The 26,203-nt window shown below is 34.9% G+C and overlaps 1 protein-coding gene across 1 annotated transcript in view; it reads right to left on the reverse strand.

Annotated features, from left to right (window-relative positions):
- cntnap3 (contactin associated protein family member 3) overlaps positions 1 to 26,203 on the reverse strand; it is a 438,191-nt gene that overhangs the window by 49,098 nt on the left and 362,890 nt on the right. Inside the window, exons 14-19 of the mRNA XM_088910414.1 lie at positions 25,722 to 25,878; positions 24,447 to 24,574; positions 13,848 to 14,018; positions 9,811 to 10,029; positions 7,597 to 7,836; positions 65 to 289 (exon numbers count right to left, since the gene is read on the reverse strand). Coding sequence (XP_088766540.1) covers positions 65 to 289; positions 7,597 to 7,836; positions 9,811 to 10,029; positions 13,848 to 14,018; positions 24,447 to 24,574; positions 25,722 to 25,878 — 1,140 coding nt within the window. The remainder of the gene's footprint in view (positions 1 to 64; positions 290 to 7,596; positions 7,837 to 9,810; positions 10,030 to 13,847; positions 14,019 to 24,446; positions 24,575 to 25,721; positions 25,879 to 26,203) is intronic.

Genomic DNA, 26,203 nt, shown 5'->3' on the forward strand with positions numbered 1-26,203 from the left:
GTACTGGCATACTTTATTGTAATGCATTTGGTAAATATTGTAAACTAAAATATAATAAACTCACCATTTCTGTTTAGAAGCACTGCCAGATATTCTTTATAGTAAGAGTTCACATAAAATATCAAGGCTGGAGTCTGTGTCGTGCGGAAGCTGAAAGTGATGCTTTCACCCCTGAGTGTTAAATCTGAGTAAATTGATGATGACTGAGCACTTGAGTTTTTGTTTAGTTCATAACGGTCCTTAAAAGTATACATCACAGATGTTCCACTTTTGAAATAAGCAGCAACTTCTAAAATAAGGAAAGAAAACAATGCATTGTTTAGCAGAAAAACATTGGTATTTACAGCCTAAAAGGAAATAGTAAAGCATTGTTTTGAGATCTACAGATTCAGCCATTCAAAATGCACAGGGAATACTGCAGTTATTTGCATTGCATGGGCACCGGGGTACCACAGGTTTTTTTAAATAGGGCTGCACTACTTTGAAAAACTGCCAGGTGGAGCAGTGAAACCTTAATCCCCGTCAATGCTGAGGGACAATCTTTTTCCAATAACAGAATTTAAGTTGTTTAGACAATTAATAATTGTAATCTGTGTATTACAGCATGTTAAACTGATTAAAATGTAGGTATATTTTATAAAAGCAAGATTGCTCAGTTGGACAAAAGTACAGATGCAGCCATTCAAAATGCACGGTAAAAACCCGTACTGCACGCAACTACCCACAAGCCACCGCAGTCTACCGCGGTAAGTGATTGGCTGGCCAAAATGACCGACAGGGGCACTTGTGGTGCATTGGTCGGTAGTGAAAAGATTTAATCATTTAATCTCTTTAATGTGCACGTTTTAATCCGCTTAGTATTGAATATTAATATGGAATTTTACCACTAAAGGGAAATTTTAGTAGCTGAGCATAAAAAGAAGAGGAGCATAACGCATCTGAAGGTCATAAACAATATTAATTTAGGAACATAAACATATTACTGTATGTAAACTGTACTGTATATGGCTGGTCTTGGTAGTTTAAAGAAAAAATACACGCCAGTCTTCCATTTCTCCCTAAACATTTTAAGCATCAAAGTTTTATGAAACGGTTCCCAAATATGCGATTGCTGTATAGAATGAATTTTAATTTAAAAAAATTATTTAACACAAAAATAAAGCTGTTTACGTTCCTCCGCCTGAGAATATAGTCACTCGTTGCTACGCAACGCAGAAACACAGCTACAGGTAACTAGCAAAGAGAGGACATTAGCTAGCCAATATGATAAAGGAATAAATTATTTTTATATTTCTTTTGCACATTTATTTGAACATTTCGATCGATTGTACAAGAACTTGGAAACTGTCCAATCCCTAGTTTGTCTGCATTTTCTTTTATGCTCCGGGCATTCTCCCGGTCTGGCGCCAGTCTGTGTCTTCTAGGATATAATGCCGGTGATTTGTGTTAAAATTGGGTTTCCAATAACGTTGCAGCAAACTCTTGTTTTTATGTCCACTATAACGGACAATCTCCCTTGCTTTTAACTGAGCGTTTCATAATTTCCTAAAATTAAAATTCGACAGAATTCTGGGGTGTCCCTATACCAGAGATTACGGTAGGCTTCAGAATGGTGATTGGCTGACACCATCTGACACCCCTCTGATTGGAGAAACATAGCAGATCTGATCTGTTCTACATAGCAGGAAGAAAACAGCATATGCTGCTTCCATTCGAAACGCGTATTTTAAAAGTTTAATTAGGAAGTAAAAACCTTACAGCGTACACAGATTTCTAAACTGATCAGGAAGAAGAAAAATCACCCGTGTTTCACGCATAAAAAGTGGTTATTAACTATCGAAACCTGTTTTATTTATTTTATTTTTATTTAGATTAAGAGTTCCCGTCATCCCCATTTCAATTCAAATCGCAAACCCGTGTTTAATTAAATATTTTTATTGATTCACAATCTGGCAACATAAATCGTTATCTTTATCTTCTGCATAATAATGTTCACCTCTCTGTCCAGCAAATTAATAATAAACTTTATTTTCGTCATCTCCTCTTTAAAGGTACCCTTGTCGCGGAAGAATTTGACCTCGGAATGTTTACCCAGCGTAATATTGTATTTCATTGCACTTTGACAGATTGTCTTTAAATCAATTGTTGTCAGAATATCCCCACCTCCAAACAAGAACAAAATTGCAACGATTTTATTAACTGGCTGTTTCAGTAACTTAAAGTATATTTTTAAAGTAATAATTTAACAATATATGTAAATGTTTTAAGATATGTTTATGTTGTGAATGTCTGTAGATTGTATCTTATTTTTAGTTTTTGTTTTGTTTCACGTTAATTTTATAAGGGAGAGTGTTGTAGAGACGACTCCTTTACCCCCCATCTTGATTTAAAATACTTTTATTTTTTCTCAATCTGGCAATGCCAGACAGAATTCACATTCGCTGCAGCCAAATGGCCTTGCAGATCAGAAAATCAAGGAACAAAACAATTATCACGCCTGGCTCCTCAATGGAATTGCTTTAACATGCAATTCCATTCCATTGTTACACCAGCCACGTTGGTGTAACACTCTGTGTCTACAGTACAGTACATTGTGAACAAACCGGTTTCACAGGTATTTTCAACCTCCAGCCACTGTTGTTTCATCGGTTGTTATCCTGTAAAGCGCTTTGAGGAGCCACTTTTAAAGGCGCTATATAAAATAAAGTTTATTATTATTATTATTAATATTGATCATATTTTTCCTCCCAGAACTTGTAAATTGTTGTTGTTATTGTTGCTGTTATCCTGTAAAGCGCTTTGAGAAGCATACTGTCCAGCTTGTCAGGTGCATTCTCAAAATAATAAGTAGAGCTTTGGGGTTATTAGTGCTCCACTTACAGCAACCCAATGTAAATACATTTTGTCTCCAAATCCACCACCACTTGTATGAATCATAGCCCTGCCAAACGATGCAAATTCCGCTGCAATGGTTGTGTGCAGGAACTATTCAGTATGGCATCTCCATGTTCAAGTAAACACTGCTCTGCTCTGTGTGCAAATTCAAATGCATTTAAAAAAGTTTTTTTTTAAAAAAAGCCACCTTTAAAGGCACTATATAAAATAAAGTTTATTATTATTATTAATATTGATGATATTCTTCCTCCCAGGACTTGTAAAATTGTTGTTGTTATTGTTGTTATCCTGTAAAGCACTTTGAGAAGCATACTGTCCAGCATATTGTATTTCATTGCACTTTGACAGATTGTCTTATAATCACTTGTTGTTAGAATATCCCCCAAGAGGATATTCCCCCCAAGAGGATATAGAGGATATCCCCCAAGAGGTATCCAGGTAACAGTGAAACGGGCGTACAGTCTGGGGAGATTGCCCGTTTTCCATGTAAATAGTTCCCTGGTTCCACACCCCTTGGTGTCTGTCTGTCTGTCTGTCTGTCTGTCTGTCTCTCTCTCTTTCTCTCTCTCGGGCCCGCGCTCTTGGTTGGCTTGTCTTGTGTCTCTCTCTCATCTGGGCGCGGGAGTGCTGCTAGCGGGTGGTGACGGAGAAGAAATAAAGCGTAGTTTTTAACTTCACAAGTTTGAGTCTCTGTGTTCATCCTCAACGAACCCAAATTCATTACATTGGTGTCAGAAGCGGGAGGATGGACAGTGAACGGCAGATGATACCGGACTCAGAGAAGCGCTGGTTCCTTGTTAGTTAGATCAACGAAATGCCGTGGTGTTATTTTTTGTCGATGAAAAAATAAAGTCTTTTCATTTAAAATGACGGTTACAAATAATGTGGAACAGCGTAATACTTTGAGTTAACAGTTTGTCCAAGGTCATTCATTATTAATACTATTAGTAATATCTTCGGTAAAGGCTTTGATGCATTAAATATTTCTGCATAATTAAAATATTTATGATAAGGGTAGGTTGTGTACTTTTGCCCAACTGAGCAATCTTGCTTTCATAAAATATACCAACTTTTTAATGACTTTTTAATGATTAACATGCTGTAATACACAGTTTAAATTTAAAAGCTCAAATGCTGTACATGAGAGGTTAAGCTTTATTGGCTTCTCCTGGCGGTTTTACAAGGTGATTCCGGATACTTTCCGATATGACGTCATATGACGCGTGATACTGCGTCATACAGCGTTAGGATGCGACACGCCCACCGCATGGTACCGTGGTGTACCTCACTCGTTTTCAATGGCTGCATCTGTACACAGCAGTATTCCACCTTCTTCATAAATACTGTATTTTATGCATCAAAGTCCTTAACTTGGTGACTTACAGTGGGTTATGGTTTTAACATGCTTGCTCTAACATTATAAAGTTTATATACTGTACTTCATAAAAAGTTATAATGTTTAATCCTTTTCTAAGAATACGTAGTAAGAACACCACTTGCTATTATTGTAAAAAAAGTTGCACTGATTTAATACAACTTGATAGTTATATTAATATGGAATCGTGTAACTATGCAGCTAAAATATCACAAGTGGACGTTTTTTGGAAACTTTTTGACATTCTTTAAAAAAAAAAAACTTTTATTGTCCTTATAGTGGTAATGGGCAATGGACTGTAATGTAGTGTGCTGCACCCAGGCGGTACAAAGCTTGATCAGAGCATTAATTTTGGTTTGTTTCTTACATAGCCGAATAGTCCACTATTATAGCTTGTTGTGAACACGATGCGTCTTTTTCAGGTTTACATCTGAATTGAGAAAATCTATATTTTGTCTTAATCCAAATTTCAGCAGCCAGTAATCAGCCAACAATTTAACTTTAAATTTAAAACTTTAAACTGTATATTGTACTGTACAGTACTGCGCAGTCCGAAGACATACTGTGGGAATTTTTTTCTGGAGAACTTGGCTCCGGCGTGAGTGTGTGTATCTGGATGAATTATTATATGTGATGGTTTCATGATTAAAGATTTTTTCACAGAATTCTTTAAGTTTAACGAAGGAGGGAAGAAAGGTTATTTTTACAATTATTTCAGAATTATAAAAAAGAAACCTTTGATGAGTTTGCATGACAGAAAAAAGGTACCTTTTCAGAAGTCGTGTACTGCACAACGTAGGTGAATTTGACAAACAGCTAATGTTGTTTAAATAATTTAAAATCTATCTGACTGTACTGTAGCTATCATATAATTGAGCAGAATGACACCTTGCTCTCACAAGTGGCTTTGTTAGAGTTTGTGCTAACACACTGCAACTTTTTGAATGGATTTTTATCACCTGTATCTTTTTTGTCTGTTTGGGGCGTGGGGGTGTATCCCTTCCTCAGTTTAACATCTGCTATGTCCCCAGTAAACTGAGAGACTAAAGCTTGCTATCGATAAACATCTTCCCTGTGACATTTCTCAGACTGCTCCAAAATCGGGGGCAGAGTAAAATCCTCTAAACTTACACCACAATTAGCCATTGCAAGGGTAAATGAAAACAAATGAACGATACATGAAAAGTCACAGTCTTCTCTTAAAACCAGAAATTTAAATGAGGAATTACTTGGCTAAAACTGCATCAGTGAGTTTTTGGAATGTGTATTGATAGAGAGTGAAATTACAGCCCACTTCCCTTCCCCCTACTGTGAGGTAATAATGCCTAGCTGGCAGGCATGAAACAATCCCTCCTTTCTGAGCATCCTGGAGATGGTCTGAAGGTTCATTCATTCATCTTATTACTAAAAGACCTGCTGATCTGGTTCAGGGAGAATGTGATTTTTTGTGTATGAAACGTGTGTTGCATTGACAAAATTAAAATGTTTTAAACTTTTAGTTAAAAAGTAAACAAAAAACTTACAGCTTACACAAACATTATAAGATGATCACGAGGAAGAAAAATCACCCTTTTTTCACCCAAATTATGGCATTTAAAGTCATGCAATGTCTAATTTAGGCAGGGACACGTTATTGTTTCTTATTTTTGATTTTCTCTAAAAATTAAAAGAATCAGTTGCCTATCGTGCCATACAATATAATGTTACATTTTTTATGTTTTTGAAAGACTTCTGAATGCTTCAACTGATGCATAAAAATGTAGCATAATGCATTCTCGCTTACACCTGGGATCTTTTTTATTCAAACTAAGGTTTCTAAAAATGCAACCAGGTCCTAGATATTGTTTAAATAAAAGCTGTGAAACTTTTCACAAATCACGATATTTCAAATGCCTGTGGTTTGAAGGTTCTGTGTCATTTTTTGCAAAGAAAGCGAAGGTTATGGAAACCGCGGAAAACAATGACTCTGAAAAAGATACAAGAAGTTTGGCATTATTATTTATTATTAATACCATTTTGCTATTCTTGATTATAATTATAATAGATACAATTTCGTTTTAAGGGTTGTTGTAAAGGCTTGTGTTAAATTGCCCCACTGAATAAAGTGTTTTGACTTGAATTAAACTGTTTTTAACTCCCACTGTTGACAGCATACATGGTTGCCCATTTAGGTTGTTGATATAATTTAACTTTGAATATTTTGTGATATTTAGAAAAAATGTCCAAAAAATTCAATATAGTTTCTATAATATTTACTATTTTATTTTTTTTAAGAGCAATGTTTAATTGTTAAAGGAAAACTCGTGCCCTGAGAACCCTGGCTTCCAGAATGCGAGTCACACACTGAAGCCATTGTATCAACGCACAGCTCAGTAGCTTAAGCTATCACTGAAAAGGACAGGCAAAATGTTTCCAAGTAATCACGAGTGAATAAGTCAAATTGATGCAGATGTTAACAAAGAAAGTGGACTATGGTAATAATTTGAGCTATATAAACATGTTATATTTAGATCCTTAATTTAATCTATTTATTAATTTCCTTAGATATGCGATTCCATATTATTCCCTATTAAGCGGATTCTAAAAAGTACAGTTTTGTACTGCGATAACAAGCGCAAGTATTCACAGAAAAGGTTAAAACATTATAGCTTTTTATAAAGTAGATAAAATTACTACAGTCAGAATGAGCACATCAAAACTTTTCCAAAATAACAACAGTAAGTGACCAAGTGAAAAACTTTAATACGTAAAATGTTTTTGAAGTGGAATATTGTTGTGTAGTTTTTATTTAAACTACCACTAATACAGTTTACATAATATGTTTATATTCCTAAATTAATTTCGTTATTCGGAGACATTTAGCTCCTGCTATTTTTATGCTCAGCTACCAAAATTTCTCTTTAGTTGTAAAATTCCATATTAATATTCCATATTAAGCAGATTTAAACATACACAGTAGAGAGATTAAAAGAAGCAATCGTTTCACTAACAACTAATGCACATCAAGTGCCACCTGTCAATCATTTTGGCCAGCAAATCACTTACTGTGGTAGATCAGTTCCTGGGGTTTTACTGTGCATTTTGAATGGCTCCATCTAATATCTTTACTTTTTTACGTTATTTGAATTTCTTGCTATGAATCATGCATATTATTACAATGAACATATAGTATCAGTAAATTATGAACACAGTAAACTGCAAGGCCATCTTTGTATTTTACTTGAAATAATTTTATCAAGTCTTTAGTGTAATTTTGACCTCTGCAATCAGTAAAATGTTTGAGTTGACAATAATTAATCAATAAATGTTAACATCAACTATGTTACCTTTCTTGCAGAAAGGTCCCGTATATGCAGATGCACTGCAATCACATGAAAAACCATTAGGTTTTTCAATACATTTCCCTTCATTCTGGCAAAGGCTACCATAGCTGCTGCAATGCCCTGGGCAGCCTGGTTGCACTCCAGGGGTGATTTTGGCTCTTTCTTCAAGATCAAGTGTTACCCCATTTAATTGGAAAGAACGGATACATCCAAGGAAGCCTTTTTGTCTTGATGCAGTACCTCCTGCAAGAAAACCAAAATAATATCATTCAGAAATATTTTGTTTGTAACCATGAAGGACACTGTTTGCTTAATTTTTTTATTTGCTAATTTTGTCAAGGTCTAATGTGCACATTACTTAAACTGTTGGGGGTATGGAGAACATTTAACAGAGACAAATAATACTTGCAAATTAAGCAAACATAAGAATATATTTCCAACCAATTTGTACTGGTTTTAATCCTTTCACTTCTTTCAATGTAACTGTGAGCATGCGTAGGTGATTTTGTAGGTGTGTGCTTTTATGTTTGTAATCAGTTCCAATGTCATGTACTGTGTATGTATTCTGCCATCCCAGTACACTTCAGCAAGAAAAATTAGAGTGGTAAGTCTATGAAGTTAGTCAGAAGGAGAATAAAGGTGAGTGTTGATGCACAACATTATTTTAGTTTTTTATACATTATACATGTTGTGCTTTGTTTTTTTTTATTTACACCTTTTAAAATCAATTGTTTTCTACCTTTAAACTTGACTGCCCTTTGAATTTAATTTACTTAAACAAAGACTATTTTGTTTTAAACAGAAGGTTGCTATAATTATTGACTGCACTGTGAAGCTTCTGGATTTGTACTGGTTAAGATATATTGTATATTTGTACTGGTTAAGATCATTAAAATATCTAAAGGACTTTTGCCTTACAAGTTGTGACATGCCTGTTAAAAACTAGTTTTTAATACTTTTGCACTCCTCGTAATGTCCACCTTGTGACTTTTCATAAAGCACAGCGGTTTGTGTGACAGAAACTGTTTTCCTGTAATTCTGCATATGCAAATGTGATATTTCTCAACATTTTAGTCACATATGCAAGTTTTCATGACAGAGCAACAATGCCATAGTTCAGTGAAAGACAGGGAGCTGTTAGAGTTCATTCATCCATCATTATTAAAGGAATGACTCATTACCTACCCAAATTAGGTCATCCACATGTAAACTCCAGAAGATATTACCTTTAATACATAGTGTAAATTGTGTTCAGTGTGTTTAATCTGTACTATATGCAATATATTGCCTTTCATGACTACTTTGCCACTGGGGGAATGTCTATTTGAGCTTCAGTTTTCAACAAATCAGGTGCCAGTGTGAAAATTAACACAAAAGTCTTTGGGATGTTAACACAAATTATTTACATTTTAGTCAGAACATATCCATTTTGAAATCTTCATTCTCTCAGCAGAGCATTGCGACTATATTGTAACGCCCTTGCCCAGTGGTAAGGAGGAAGCGCACCTAGGCACTCATGGTACCGTGAAGCAGGCTGGGAGTTGTAGCCGGGGGGAGTCTGAGGGTCAGCATGATGACCAGCAGCTGACCCTGCATATGTAAATAGTGTTATAGTAGTTTCAGTGTCCTGTATAGCTTTATAAGTGTATAGCCTATAGTTAACGAGTTACCACCCTATCCATGTGTACATGTTCTGTCGGTCTCCTCGTGTGTGTATATCCTGTGTTTGGTTTTTGTGTGGTTTCGATAGGAGAATAAAGCAGTCGCTTGATTTACTATCACGTCTCCACTTGTCCTTTGTCCTGAGGGAACCTGAAAACGCTACAATATGTTTATTGTTCTAAGTGGATTTTCAATCATGCCACCAAAAGGGGAGAAAGAAAAGTTGATTTAGTTATAATGCAAAACTCCAAATCTTGATTTTTTCATCTGAGTCGATAAGAACAGAGACACACTATCTTAAATACAATAAAACACTTTTTTTCCAATTTGTTCTCAGACATTCTCAAAAAGCTTAAAGCAGTTATCAATATCCTCTTATAGCATTCCGAAATATAGTATATATAATAGAGGAAAATCCTATTTCAGCTCAGTATTCAAGGTAGTCAAGGTAGACAGATAATATCCTAGCAGTATAGTTTACATAAAAACAGACTAAGTTACATTCATAGGATTGGGTATTGCATGCATAACATTGAAAGGAAAATGATCTCCTACCTACAAATAATTGGCTGTTGAGCTGCAGATGAATATGTCCATCAGCAGGAGCTTTTTGGGTCTTACTTGGAAACTCATCTACTTGAAGTGAAGCCTCTTTCACATTCCGCTCAGCTTTAACATGATGCCACTGGTCATCATTCAGTTGAGTAGGTGTTTTCACATTCAATTCAAAAGGACCATTCCCCACATCATATGAAAAAATTACTTCAGAAGGAGCTAAAAGTCAAACAAATTATATGAGTCTCTGTGAAAGAGAAAGGTTTAAAACTAAACTGTAAATATAGTATATTTTAGTATATTTCCTTTCCAAACAACAGAAAATGTAGACAACTAGGTAAAAATGTGGCTTTTTGCACTTACATGAACAAACAGCAGTTTGTTTCAGTAGCAGACAGAATTTCCAAAGCCAATGCAATTTTCCTTTTCTACCTTGATGACTACACATTCTTTCCTACTATTTATAAATTATATTCTATTCTTCAAATTCATACTGATGCATGCTGTTCAATCATACTAGCCTACTAAAACAAATTGAAAAACAATTGTGAGACATGAACACTCCAACACCCCATGTATAGTTTCTCTAACATTAGATATACATTTTCAGTCAGTCAAATCCTAATTAATATGAAACAAAGAATAATTGTATTGAAAGTATAACATTTACAAAAAACTTTTTTTTTTGCATAACACTTTTAGATTTGGGAACTGCAATAGCTCATAAAGATCAAGCTGACAGGACCCTCTCAACAGATTAAAGGAACCACATAACTCAATGACAGAGCATGTAGTGTGTGCCGTTCTGATATATGCAGGCCTTCAGAGAGCATAGATCTAGGGTTAGATGGAATAGATTCGAATAGGAAGATGTTGTACAACTCGGAAAGAGTATGAGTGCTGAGGTAGCTTGATATGAAAGTGATAAACTGGTAGACAGTAAGAACATGTTGATACTTTTTGCTTTGGCTGCTAAACAGATGGAATGATCAAGATGGCTGATCAAAATTGAAAAATAAGTACTAAAAAAAAGGATTTTTGGACTAGTACCAGAATTGAGCTTGAAATATTGAAACCGCTCTGGCTTGTCTGGTCCATTTGTTATGAATGAGTAAATGAGTATAGATTCCAAACAGAACCCACAAAAAATTATTGGCCAAATCAATGATCCTTGAGGGCAAGTAGGAGTCCAATACTTGACGTAACTTAATGAATGAGGACAGATTCCAAGCATAACGTCCCCCATACTGACACGGTGTGCTCATCCCATGGGGCTGAGAGAGCTAGTGGAAAGGGGGGCTACTACTAAAGACTGGGAAAGAGGGATTGGGGAAAGAAGAGAGATCAAACATTGGAGATAAGCTGGGTGTGATTTTGTGGTGGGTTGGATGCCCAATGATGAAATAGGACAGAAGAGGAGACAGAAGGAGGGAGACTAATGGGGAATGTGGAAAGGGGGAGGAAGGAGGTTGTTCCAGAGGTGTGAGGAGGTTTGATGACATGAGAATCATAGAGGCTGCATGGAGCCAGTTGCTTTCCACAGAGCATGGAGAAGTAGATGTCAAAGAGCTGCATGTCTGAGGAAGAGTGATAAGGCAATCATTAATCCTAATGGAGGAGGTGAATGGTGGTCAGACTGTGCAGGAAACAGGTGAGAAAATGTGTTGGTAGCTGAGCACGAGGTACAGGCAATACACAGGAATGACAGAGAATGAAGGGTAAGGCTGTCTCTAAAAAAAATACGGAGTCAGAGAAATGTCAGATTCTGAAAGAAAGAAGTGCAAATAGGGTGCTCATCAGGTGAGATATTGATGTATAGTCGAGAGACAGTGGAGAGATTAGGAATTTGAACTTCTACTGAATTTCTGTTCTAAAATACACCATTAATTATTTGGAAGAATTATATGAAATCAAGCACAGATCATGTCCCCTAAGCACTTCCTTCTTATTTGCAACAACGTTTTATTTTGAGCAAGAGTTATTCACAGGATTGACAACTGACTTGACAGAGAATTATGCATGCATTTGTGATGTTACTGAACTTTACTTATTAGTTTGGTAGTGGTGTAACAGGATGCTAACAAAGCTGCATTACATCATGGCATATATAAAACATACAAACCATTATGAACTGTTCTACAGATATGCAATACACTATTCATTATTGCAAAAATTAGAAATGTTTACTTGGTTCTGATCAATTTATCAATTTTGTCTTATCCTTCAGATGGATATTATACTAATGAACTATGAAACGTAGTGTAGCAGTGCCACAATTTATTTGATAAAGTCAAATAAAAAATGTATTTGGCTGATCTTATTATTTAAAGTAAAAAAAAGGAAATGAGTGAGTAAATTAGTTTCTAAACTGTCAAAGAAACAATGAAACTGTTTGATGCAACATAATGCACAAAGTCTATATGCACAGAATGTGACTTTATAGAACTTCACAAATAGCTTATTATATTGAAAGGATTTTTTTGCTTAACAAACAGATATGGCTCATCTATCTGGTATTTACTTTAAACTGCATTAAACGTGCAGCTAAAACATGAAAAGAAGATTTACTTTTATATTTGAGGAAATATTCAATTGTATATTTACATGCACTCCTGTATAGGATCTAAATGTCGCCTTCTTTTAGGACCAGTTTAGAGTGTGGACTCACCTGTGTAGAATTATTCAGTTTATGAAAATGACTTACTTTCCCACATACAGAATTATTCAATTTTGGAAATTCTTAATTTGAACAATATATTGAAGAAGATTGGATGTAGTGTATTGGAACTCATTCCAATTTAACGTATTTAACTTATCCTGTGTGTTTTGCAGCCTTGTGAATTTGTAATTTATTAGATTATTTGTCTATTAATATGTTGCGTATTTCCATACCACCAAATTGAGCACAGAAAATTAAACAATCCATGCAACCTTGCATGATTTGTATGTTATTTGTTTAGGAATACACAAAGAATCCTTGAGATTATAAGCCTCTTTTGTTGCACTAGTTTGTTTCCACACTAAGATGGCCAACACAACACAATATATATTCAATTTTAGTGTTACAACTGTTGTCCTTGAGGACCATTTTCATCCTCTGAAGGTTCATGAGTAATGATTTTGATGAGTCAACATACACCTTGAAGTGTGTTATTCATAGGTTGAGATTTCCAGGGTTTTAGATTTCTTTTTTTGAAATGAGTTTCAGTTTACCATTTTTTTTAAACTGTGAGGTCTGTCAATATATTAACACCAAAGCTCTTAAGACCTATGCTTATTCTATGCACATCCATCAGTTCCTCTCCATTTGGTATAAAGCACAGTGTGACAGTCTACAATTCAATAGAAAACCAGGGAAAAATACCAACAGAGGTAAAGTAGGCATAACAAAATCCATGTGGTGAAAGAAATGTAGCATATTCTAGTAATAAATCATTTTTATGTATATTATGCTATATTTTCATAATCAAAATGGTACATTTACATTTTGTAAGCAAAATGTATATTATACTCCTTAATTCATTGAGAACATGAGAGTAAGCTTCCTAGTAATAATCTCCTTATACAATTATATTTTATGCAAATATTTTAGAATATTGTAACGCAACGGGGGTTCAGGTGGGCACCCTTGCCTTCTGCCTTCACAGGTCGGCCCTGCTCCGTGGGGGACGCGAACCTGGGCCTCTGGCATTACTCAACAGGGACTCAGCTTGTTGAGCTAAAGAGAGATCTCTCTACAGCCCACTGGCTGTAGTCCTGCTATTACAGGGAAAGGCGGTGACGTCACCGCTCTGGTAAGCCAGCTCTTACACACCACTGACGGCCATAAGCGTTACAATATTTACATTATTAATAGCACGAAATGTGTGAACTCTGCAATTTTTTTAAGAACTTGTGTATTCATAGTTATGTGCACTAACATTTTGTAAGGTTCTGGATTCTGGTTCTAAATTTAGAATTAAGCAAATATTGTATGACAAAAAGAGATTAATATATTTTTTCTAAATTAGAATTTAATAAATTCAAAATCTACTTACAGTTGAGTTCAATCCGTATGAAATCTTTGATTCCGAGATTTTCCAGAAATACACCAGATGATGCTGTAGTTTTGAATAAGAATGATATATCGGCACTCAGTTCACCATGGAATGTTGGGAAGTGAAGATAGGAAGTTTGTTTGGTGAAAAAAGCTGAATTCCAAAAGCTCTCTGGTCAGAAATAAAAAAGAAAGAAATTTACATCATTATAGACAGACCACACAATTTTTGTAAAAGAATGATGGATGGATGTTTGCCCATTACGCCTTCCGGCATGTAGGCACAGCAACATCCTATTGCTGTTTCCATAACATTATTTTTTTATGGGACAGGGTTGTTACCCTTGTGCCCTGGAGGACCTGGCACCTGAGATGGGACACGAACCCCCTACCCTGTGATTATGAGTCAGAGCTACAACAGAGCTAGTCTGGGCTTTAAAAGAATGAGGTTGCCATTAAATCTTTCCAAACAATATTTATTGAGTCTTTACACCTCAGAAACAGTACAAGTTCCTTGTTACAAAAATGTTATTAGTTAATATAATGAAATGTGATTTAGTATGAACAGCACAAATGAAGGATTCAGACCCTTCAATTGATTTGATTTTGTAAAATTATAAATTATTAACGCATTTAGATTTTTAAAATTAATATTTAAAATGTATTATTTAATTCAAATGCTTAAAACAGATTAACTGTTGTTAATGTTGGCAAAAATTAAAGAGAAAAAAAATGTAGATTGCATAAGTACTCATACCAAAGAATTCAATATGTAGTGGAAGCTCTTTTGGCTAACAGCCAGGTCTGTGTGGGTAAGTCTTAACCAGCTTTCAACATGCATACTGGCATGGTAGAATTTATGCCCATTCTTCTAGGTGAATTTGCACTCAGGTAGTTTGAGGGTCATTTATGGGAAGCGGTTATCAAGTCATCTATGAATTGGCTTCATTACTCTGCTCTCCTCCTCACTGATAGCTGATGTGTGGTGAGCGTTCTGGTGCACTATTATTATTTTATAATTATAATTATAATTATTATTATTTTCACAGATTCTTAGTAGGATTCAAGTCAGGTCTATGACTGGGTCACACAAAGACATCCAACCATCAGGGGGCACACACAGACACAAATAAGTACACACTGCAGGGCCAGTTTCACTCAATGACATTCACTTTCTTATTCTTAAGCTGCTTAAGTGTAGCTTTGACCTTATTCTTCAGGTCATTCATCTGCTGAAAGGCAAATTTTCATTTTAATTTTTAATATGAAACATATTTTTCTCTAAGATTTATCTGCATTTCTCTCCATTAAGATTCCTAGTTGAGCAGCAGAACTTTACTATGCCTCCCCCATGCTTGACATTAGGGATGGTGCTGACTAAGTGAAGCACTTTGTTGGGTTTGCATCAGGTGTATCAGGTCTTTCCATTTAGACCAAAAATTTCCAATTTATTCTTGACTGATCACAAGACACATCTTCATAGTATCACTCAAATGCTTGGAAACTCCATGCAGAATTTTGCCATGGGTTTTCCATTCTGCAATACTGGATAGCTTTGTGGAGTGACTGGGATATTGTTGACTCAGTCACATTTTCTCTCATCTCAACCATTGACCTCTATATCTCTTTTATCATTGTCTTCATAATTCCATCTACATCCAGTTTCATCCTTTCCTTGATGTGACCTGCTAGGGTAATTTGTGCACCAAAAGTAATTAGGTTTGCCACAGGTTGATTGAGTTTTATTACTTATGAAATTAACACTTCTCATATTAATTTATAATATGATGATTAGATATCAATCATTAGATAATAATCTATTTACTTCTTTATGGTTTTTTTTCCAAAGTGTCATGACTGTGAGTTTTAAAGCAACAAATGTGAAAACTGCGCAGGGGTCTTAATACTTTTTCAAGACTAAATGGGTTTAATTTAAAGATTATATAAGGGACATCAAAATACACAAAGAAGTCCAGAAAAAAATGTTAACCTTAAATTCCTGTGCAGTCATAAGGAACTGTCAAATTTTAAGATTGTCACATGAATTTTAATTCCTTAAGATGATTGTGCTTTGGCAGGATCAGTGTTCAGATTTTAAAGACAGGTTACTCCAATATATTTCTTTAACTTTTCCATTTAACTAATAAACTGAAGCATTAGGAATAATAATACAATTCTATATGTGCACAGAAAAACACTTCTCTCCCAGAGGAAGTCATTCCATTTACTGTATATCTCAGTGAACTGTGTGCTCAAAGTACATGTAGATTAGCATGGAAACATGGCTTTAAATGCAGAATTTTTCACCCTTTTGTTCCACGAAAAGACATGCATTACATTAATATTACTAGATATGTAACAATAGCTAGAATTTCTATTCTGTGATTATTAGTATTGTTCGCATAGGTCCAATAGTTTTTGCAGACTAGCATCCTATTTTATATTTGTAGTTTATGTCTCTGTAAGGTAAGTAGTCAACACTTGTCTTCATTAAATAACTTCTGCCTGATGTTTTCCCAGTCTTCAATTCTATCTAAATCTAATACTCTGTTTTATTATTATTTGATACCTTGACTAAATCATTTAATACATCATAATCTAGATTACTGATATAAATCAATAAATGCAGTGGTCCTATTACAGTTCTTTGTGTTACTCCACACACACCAGAACATTCACCCCTTATCCGTACCATCTAGATTACTGATATAAATCAATAAATGCAGTGGTTCTATTACAGTTCTCTGTGTTACTCTGCACACACCAGAACATTCACCCCTTATCAGTGCTGTTTATCATCCATTAACCAGCTGTTAATTCAAATACAGCTTCTTTGAATTTTCACCACTTGAAATTTGAGAAGTAATCTTTTAGGCTGAACTTTATCAAAAAACATCAAGAACTCTCTATTTACAGTACAATATTGTAAGCTATGGATGTATCCATCACTGTGGATCACTTTTACATGCTAATAATCCTATTTCCATCCATCTAGTTTTCTTCTTCTTAACCTTAATGTACTAGAAATATTTGGTTCAGTTTTGGAACATCAACCTTTTTTTATGTGCACTACTTTAGCAATTTGCCAGTCAGTGGGATTTTACTCCAGCCTCAGGTGATTGCTGGAAGAGATTTTCTAATGGCCTATCAATAATGTTTTCTTAAAGTTATTGTTAGAGTATCTACAAGCCCTGGAGATTTATTTTTCTTAAGTACTTTTAAGACGTGTAACACTGTTGCTTCTTCTGCAATAATATTGTTGAAAAATTGTCTTCCCTCAGTCTGAGGCATTAGTGATTAGTTCTTTGATGCACACGTACAGTAACTTAAATCTTAATTTCATACATCATCCATTTTCCTTTCATTTTCTAAAATTTCCCAATTTTTATATATGTTACTTGATTTAATCTTTTACTGTTGTTTGTATCTGTAGAATTTAATCTATTACTATACTTTTTATCTGTAGTACTGAAAAATACATTTATTTTAGCCTACCTTGCTAATCTATCTAATATTTGTTTTGCCTGTACAGTTCATTATGCTACATGTCTTTATCTGGATACTGTTTAATAATTTTTTTTACTGTTTAATAATGCTCTTTTTCTGTTTATGGCATGGATAGGTGACCCCTAATTACAAGCCTTATCCTTGTTTTGAGCATGACTACACCACCTAGCAATTATGAAAGGTTCTAGATATCTCACTAACTTTTCACAGGTTTTTTTCATCTCCCTGACTCACCAGTTCATCCATAGACCAGACAATTGTAATATTTCAAATTCTATTTATTTTAATATATCGTTCTATCCATTATACACAATACATTCACCACGGTCACTTACTAATGGAAAAGTACAAAAAATCCTCATGGAAATCAATTACCAACATACTGTATGTTCGTAATGAGAAGTCCAGCAGCAGTTTTCTCTGAAACCAGCTTCGGTCAGGGACCTGATATGGCTTCTTATATCACACCATGGAAAGGGGTGAAACTCAGTGTAATCCTTCCATAGCCCTTAGGCAACTTGTCCTGTCCTGCCTGGCCTTTCCAAACAACTTGGTTCTCAAGCTTCCAACCTATCTTGATTTCTCCCACGTCCAATGTTAGGTAGGGGAGGAGGAAGATGACGCTGGAGCCTTCTGCAGCTTACTCTATCTCCCGGCTGAAAAATGTTGTGTTTTCTCCAGGAAGTGGCTGCCCAAATACAGTCGAGTATGCTGATGCATTGTTTGATCAGTTCCTGTTATCAGGACTGACCCTCAATTACAAGACCAATCAAACCAGTTTGGCAACCCCACGTGTTGCCTGCTGCATAGTGTTGTAATTGTCTAGTGTCTGTGGAACTCAAAAGAACAGGGCATCAAATTGAATGAACATCAAGGTGTCACTGGCCCATCAAGCCAATTCACATCCATACAGCCCTCAACATCTGGTGTCCAACACCCAAAGTTTTCAATCTGTGACATTTATATTTCTTAGTTGAGGTGGGTAGCTGTGTCAGCATGCATAGGCTGCAAAGGAACAAATAAAGAAGAAAAGAAACTCAACGTTTTTCTTTTGTGTGGGTGTGATACCCGAAGAAGGCTCCACAGCTGAAACGTTGTGTTTCTTTTCTTCTCTTTTCAGCATGGAATAAACCTTTACTTGCTTCTTTATATGTTCTATTTTGTTCATTGTTGTTTAAGTTACAAAATGCTGATATTTTGTACATTTGTAATGAGAAAACCTATAATCGCCATTACAATATCGTATTATAATTTGTTAAGCAAAACCTTCAGTATTTAAGCTCATCTTTCTAGATATTTGTTTTATGAGCTGTTATGTGAGATATGATTTAGATACAGCAGATGGTTACCTGTCTTTGGAGGTTAAAACAGCATAGCTGTGCAAAGCAAAGTTTTGTTTTGCCCTATACTCTGTATATGAAACTTCATTCCCAAATGACACATCCAGGATAGAGAGAACATGATGTCTATAAAGGGCATATTTAATGGTCCTAAAAGTGTTCATAATAAGCAAACCTAACCAACTGCAGGGTACCTACATTGAATTGTTACAACACTGTAAAATAAGTGAAATAGATAGAAAGAGAAAGAACAGAAAATTGCTTTTGTTTTTTTTTGTCTTCAGAATTTTGTTTAAATTTAATCCAAATAAAACCTGCTTTGCATGTGATAATATATTCTTTCTGGATTCTCTTTAGACCATTTTCACTTGATATTTAATTTAAGTACATTTAAAACACAATTTGACATACATTTGTCAAAAATATTCAGAAATAAAACTCTAAATTCTAAGATTCAAATGGGTGTCACAGACAGTTACAAAACAGTTTATGGTGAATATAAATACCTTGTATACAGTTTATAACTATTCAGTATATACAATGCATATACTGTACATGTGTTGTATACAGTACACAAAGGTCTGTATACAGAAGAATGTCCTTATTATCTCTCTCTAGAATAAAAAAAACGGCTGTATTGTATCTACTGAAATCCAAAAGAAACTGTATATTTTTAATTATGTATGCAAGTTCTGGATATTGTTTAAATGTCTTTGTTGTCTGTTATTTTGAAAATTTGATCATTCAAGGCTGACTATGATATAATAAAGTGACTTTCACATCTTATCCGTAATGTGTGACACAGATAACAAGCTGTGGCCTAACCATGAGATGAAACAGGAGATGTATATTGTATATTGATCATTTGTCTCTTTGTTTTACACTTTTGTTTAGTTTTCATTAAGTTGGACAATGTCTTTGTTGAATTATTGGATTTTATGTACTGTAAGTTATATTGTGTAATGGAATGCCCATATTTACCTTAACATTATTGATCCAGTAATTACACTTTCAATTATATCCAGTATCAGTTGGACTGTAAGATAGAGGAAGGAATATGTACTCAGGGTAATATTGATGATGATAGTATTTTGCATGGCACTTATTAAACACTGAGAAAGAGAGCTTCCTATTTACTGACACTGTTATTCTGTCTGGTGAACTCATTTGAATTTGAGTATTATGGTACATATTTTAAGTGGCATTTTGTAGTGGTAATGTGTTATTTTGCAAACTGAAATAAAATTTGGGGATATGTGTGTTCACTGTTTTTCCATTGTGAATACTGTTTCAGGAATTGCATTTAAGCAATTGAGAAAAACTGTAAAAGGCAGCAATTACTTACTTAACAAGATTATAGTCTACAGCCAAACATAGTCTTTCTGTGAATGGCAATGATCTGAAAGACTATAGGTCACAACACCTCACTAAAGTTTAATAAGGAAGTCCAAGTGTGACAGTCTAGCCAGAATTGTCAAGCTGTAATAAAACTCCAAATGTAAAGGTTAAGAACCTTACTGCTTTACCCTACATTGGTCAAATCCTAGTGGAACCTTCCGATGCTACACTTTCTGCAATCTCATCCTGCCACAAGAACATTCCAGAAGCATTCCAGCAATCCAATGGCCACATGCTGCACGTGCAACTACAGTTGTCTTGTGACATTATAAAATGACACTATTTCCACAGATGTCCTACTTGCCAGACTTAATCACCGCTGAATATGCATGGGGATGATAGCTAGGACATCTAGAGCTGACTAAGCACATGCCTAAGCAGGCTGTATTCCACAAGATAGCTTATGCGACCTGGTGCAAAACACACATCACAGATGCACAACTTGTACTGTTTCCAGAAGTGGTTAAACACATGAGTATTAGACCCACTGTGAGCAATCCTGTTGATGATAATAGTCATCAACATAATAGATTTACCTATATGAAATCTGTTCTATATAAAGCACCTGTCCCAAAAAAGACAATGTAATTAATATAAATATATAATAATTGCATGTTTTCTAATTTATTGCAGTTCCATCCAGCTATCCACTTTGTGACTGCTTGATCCAATACAGGATAATGGATGACCCAGAGCGTATCCCGGCAAGCAACAGGTGCAAGGAGTAATGCATTCTGGATGGGACTTCTGTCTATCACAGGGCACACACAGATACAAACATAAACATGCACAAATTCACAGAAGGGATAATTTCCCTATAAGCTAATTAACCTACTGGTTTGTCTATTGGACTGTAGAAGGAAACTGGAGTACCCAGAAGAAACCAACACAACCACAGCAGAACAAAATCTACACCCCAGGAGCTGAACCCAGAGCCCCAGCTCTGTAAGCTAAAAATGTTAACCACTATTGCCATTTACTGCAGCTGTGAAAATTTTCTTTTGAAATTCAAGAGCCAATTTAAATCAAATAAACTTGAAATGATACAATGCCCTAGTAAAATTTACTTTAGAATGGTGTGTTTTAATTTATTGATGACCATGTTACAATGTTATAATAAAAAGGAACATGAGTCTTCAAAGAAAAAAAAGGGTGTTGGTTTTATTTAATACATATTAACACTAAACTGATTTGAAGTGAGGCTGTAGATAGTAAATCTATTGAAATTTGTTTGGAGTTCCAAGTGCATTAAGTCTGTGACAGAAAATCTATGATCAATAATTACCGTTTTCAAGTAAATGTGAATTTATGGAACTTTCAATTTATTATCACACTTATTGAACTGAGAATCTCACACAACACTTATAAAATGTATCAGAAAACTGAAGTTACAATAAAACCTTTTGTATTCATTATCTGAAGTTGTAAAATACATCAATTTGTTTTTAAAACTACAGTTTACAGAAAAATAATGTACAAGGTCAGTAATATTTAAATAATGTATTTACCACTTCTGGTTCAGGATGATAACAAAAAAGTTTTAATTTTCCATAAAAACAATACAGCAAATCCCACCTTGTCCCATTAATAAAGGTCTTGAGAACTATAGTGGTTCTGCCTCAAACTGATAATCTACTAGAGTGATTCAGTCAAACTCTCCAAGAGGTGTAATAAAGAGTGGTAGAAAAGGATGAAAAAATTAGGACCTCTTATTCCTTATATTAATGTTTACCTTTCGGGAGTGTTGTAGGGCTCTATAAGCTTCTGCCCCTTTAAATTATTATTTGGGAGATTCCCACAAGTGAGATGATTTGAACCTGGGATCTGAGTAAAGTTATTCCACACAACTCCTGAATGTAGATTACTTGTCAGGTGTTAAGCTCCTTATGAAGTACTTCAGAAGAATCTGTCACCTATTGAATATATCAATCAGACTGGGAAATGAAGGTACAAATCTATTATTTGAAGGCCTGAAGAGGTACAAATATGAAAGAAACCTGGACCTGCTAAAGTGAGATCTTGTGTTCTCTTTGCTGTAGAGTTAGTAGAAGTGTCATGGAATTTAATGGAGCAACAAAGACAGACTGTCTAATCATTCTGTAACAGAAGGCAGTTGTTTTTTTTTTTTAAATCAGATAAATGAACAACACATTATGATTCTCTTGGTATTGTGGTTCATGAAATATGAAATAATAGTCACCATGGCTTAAAAAGCTAAAGTTTGCCAAAAAGGTTTAAAAAATCTGGATGTTGATGCTATTGATGAAAGCTTCAGCACATGATGTAGTAGGATTGTACTTTTTCCCAAGCTAAATTGAACATGGATTTTTAAATGACTTCTGGGAAGTTTAACAAGGTCTCTATATTTGACACTTATTCAATGCCTGGATAAGATCCTGGAAAAGTGTGTTTGATTTCCCTACCTCACTCCCCTGGATTTAAAAGGATACGGCAAATTCATCTTGCACTGGATGATAAGCCCAAAACAACTTTGCAATACCCATGGGGCTGTATTCATATAAAGGTCTACACTTTGGCTTTCATGGAGCACTCTCTAGATACAGCAACCCTATATAGAATAAGCTTTGACCTATATTGAAGATGCAGTTATTGTCAGTGAAGAATAAACCATGCATCTACAACATTGTCACAAGATCCTTAAAAGCTTGGGGCAGGCTGGGGCAGGCTGAATTTGAACCCTCAGAATAGTATGAATGACTCCACCTGGACCTAATATCCGGGGTGTGTTGTTAGGAATGGATAGGTCCAACTGCAGACTGTGAAGGTCTATACCTAGTTGTAGTGCTAGTTGGATATTATAGCCATTTAATACCTCCGTGATAATCTAGTGCTCTAACACAGCTGAACCAGATGTTGGTGCCTAAGTCTGTATGGTGGTTCACAGAAGCGGAGTCCTCATTAACCAATTTGAAGCAAGCAAGCACTCTGGTGAAATGTGCTCTTGTGGTGCCAGATTTTAATGAATGTTTCTTTTTATAAATCTTTTTTTAGATTCTTTTTAGATTCATTGGAGAAAGAACTGGGTACATGTTTGTCACAAATGAGAGAAGGTGCAGATCTACCTAGCAGAAAACATTTGCCCAGAGAATGCAATGAAGCAATGGTGGGGAAGGAAGATCAAACCATAAAATGGGCAATCAAAACCCTTATTGGGATATTATTTTTAGGGTCAAGCATTTACTGACCATGTCTACTGTGGATGAAATCTAATATGGAGAAGTTAAAAAGATAAAAAGATGGCTTATCATCTTATGGAATTACTTTTTTTTTACTGTGCAGCATTGTTCAGAAATCCTGAATACCAATGCTGATGCTTCAACTGCTCAACCTTGTAATTTAAGCTGGGGAGGAGAATATGTGAAAATGCTGCCACAAAGGAAAGCCATAATGTGACCTAAAGTCACCAGTGGGCCTTAAAGACCTACATAAAAATTTAAACAAATTAATTTCAAAATCTCAGAAAATACTATGTGAGGAATGAGGAAAATATACATCCTGCATCAGAATCACAATAAAACACAGGAATGAAAGACCAAGCACATCAGTATTATATAAATGTGTAGCTTTCAGTAAGGAGAGTTTGTCTACATTCAGACTCAAAAGCAAGTTGCAGCTGCTGACTCATTTCTTTTTCAACAAGAGAACTAGGGGTGGCTTAAAAGTAAGACCATGAAAAATACTTTTTTCCCATAAGAGAACTCATATCTGAGTCATATGTTATATTATAAACCTGACTTTGGAGCTTCTTTGGTGAAAAATATCTCAACTGCAAGCAGCAATGTGTAACGTAAGTGAACTTCAGAGACATGTTTGGCTCACATAAATGGAACAATAACCTTGATATACTCAATTCTTATTTATTCCTTTGTTTTATTGGAACATTTTTCCCTTAAATAATGTTTTTTCTGTTGTGTCTCAAATGCATTATACTGTTTCTCAACAATATCCAGAGTATTTGTTTTAAACTTTAAACTAATTACTTTATCACTTCTATAGCAAGAGTAAATAATTTACAAAGATGACAAACACAAGTGACAGAGAATTTAAAATCTATGTTAGAATTCTTTTTAAATATCTATTTTATGTGAAGATAAATAATGTTGCTAGTACATATTAGAGTAGAATGAAATTATTTAATTAGCTTTCTTTAATTTGAAACTGACCAGTGCAGATTTCACTTCTGTTATGATCTGAATTTTTAACCTTGATTAGAAATCAATAAAAGATCTGATTCCTTGTTTGGATTTTCCAATATAAAGCCAAGTGTTTATTACATATACTGCATTTCAAGACAGAATTATCACTAGGAACAAATATTTAAGAAAATTACTTACTATCACCATAGCACTGTAGATGTCCAACTCTGTAAGCTGCCTCTGAACCAGCTCTATTGATATCACCAAACACTATTTTAGAGACAGGCAAGTGGTCTTTGAAGGAGAGAAGGCCAGAGTCATTTGTCCTAAAATTAGACAAAAAAGACATTTTAAAGAATTTCATTAGGTTCCTTTTTTATTTATAAGAATCATATTTGTTTCTTCAGAGAAAATGCGACTTTTTATCTTGTCATATATTTGTATTTTATAGTGAAGCACTGTAATAATCAGAAGAAACAGAAGTCTTTGAATTTATAAATCACTTTTTTACCTGGAAAAACTGTCAGATAGGATTTCCAAAATACATAGCTTTACATATAAAGGGGCGGAGCTGTGGCTCTGCGGCTAAGGATCTGTTCCTGTGGCTGGAAGGTTGCCGATTCAAATCCCGCAGCCGGCAGAGGAATCCTACTCCGTTGGGCTCCTGAGCAAGGCCCTTAACCCCAACTGCTCCAGGGGTGCTGTACAATGGCAGACCCTGCGCTCTGACCCCAGGCTCTCTCCCTATCTGTGTGTCTGTGTGTCTCATGAAGAGCAAGCTGGGGTATGCAAAAAGATAATTCCTAATGCAAGAAATTGTAAAGGGTTAATAAAGTGATATTATTATTATTATTATTATTATTATTATTATTATTATTATTATATAGGAGAGGGCCCACTTCATCTACCTTTGAAATACAGCCCCCATGCACTTGGGTGAGATGTGGCAGTCATTATGTGCCATCAGTCAAAATGCACACTACATTTCTCCTGGAGATACTGTATAATTATTTTACCAATGGATTTAAGGGGGGGAAGAGTTCTCCCTGATAGTTGCTGTTCCCCACCTATTGTTATAGCAACAGTGCCACAATAATCCCTTAATCTTGCAACATGATAATGTTTGTCTCTGAACTGAAAGGGTTACTCAATGCTATAAAAATTAAAATATATTTTTTTAATAAAAATGGGACAGTGCAATGCTGTGGTCTGGTATTGGTCACTTACATAGACATTCCAGAGAAAAATATATCATGTGACTAATACCAAACCTTACTTTCAACTTTCTTTTTAGAATGTTAAAATCAACACAATAAATAACCTACTGATTATAGGTTTATATGTATTTTGAAAGTGTATATTTATTAATTATAATTAATAATTATTAAATATACAGTATATTAGTATTACATTTCTTACAAAATACAGGGAGTACAACTACAATTAAACAATAATTAAACTGTTTCAGATTACCATTCTTTTCTGTCAGAATCACAGTTGCAATAGTGTTTCAGATCAATGCAGTTTTCCATCAGTCCACAAGCACATTTCTGACTTCCAGGTACGGAACCACCCCAATATGTTTGTGCATCATTTGTTCTTCCAACCCACCAAGTGAAGGGTGTTCCATCTGAGATATAAGGAGAAAAATGACGGGATAGAAATATCATCATCAAAGAGAGAAATGTTTCTGAGGAATCTGCAAAATGTGAAACCATGAATGCCTTGAAATTTACTATGTTTCACACAACATAAACTATTAGGTTTAAATGAATAAATAAGTAAAGGGTTTTGCAATTTTTCTGGTTTTATCCTAGAAAACTCTGAAAAATAATCTCTCAAATGTTCAATAAATACAGCATATCTTCTCTTCCCACGTATTTTGTAACAATATAATTTGTGTTTTATAGTCCTTTTCATTCATCAAGGAGTTTATTTGACCCACCAGGCCCATT

The sequence above is a fragment of the Atractosteus spatula genome, chromosome 3, assembly GCF_055471065.1.
Source record: "Atractosteus spatula isolate fAtrSpa1 chromosome 3, fAtrSpa1.hap1, whole genome shotgun sequence".
Taxonomy (NCBI): domain Eukaryota; kingdom Metazoa; phylum Chordata; class Actinopteri; order Semionotiformes; family Lepisosteidae; genus Atractosteus; species Atractosteus spatula.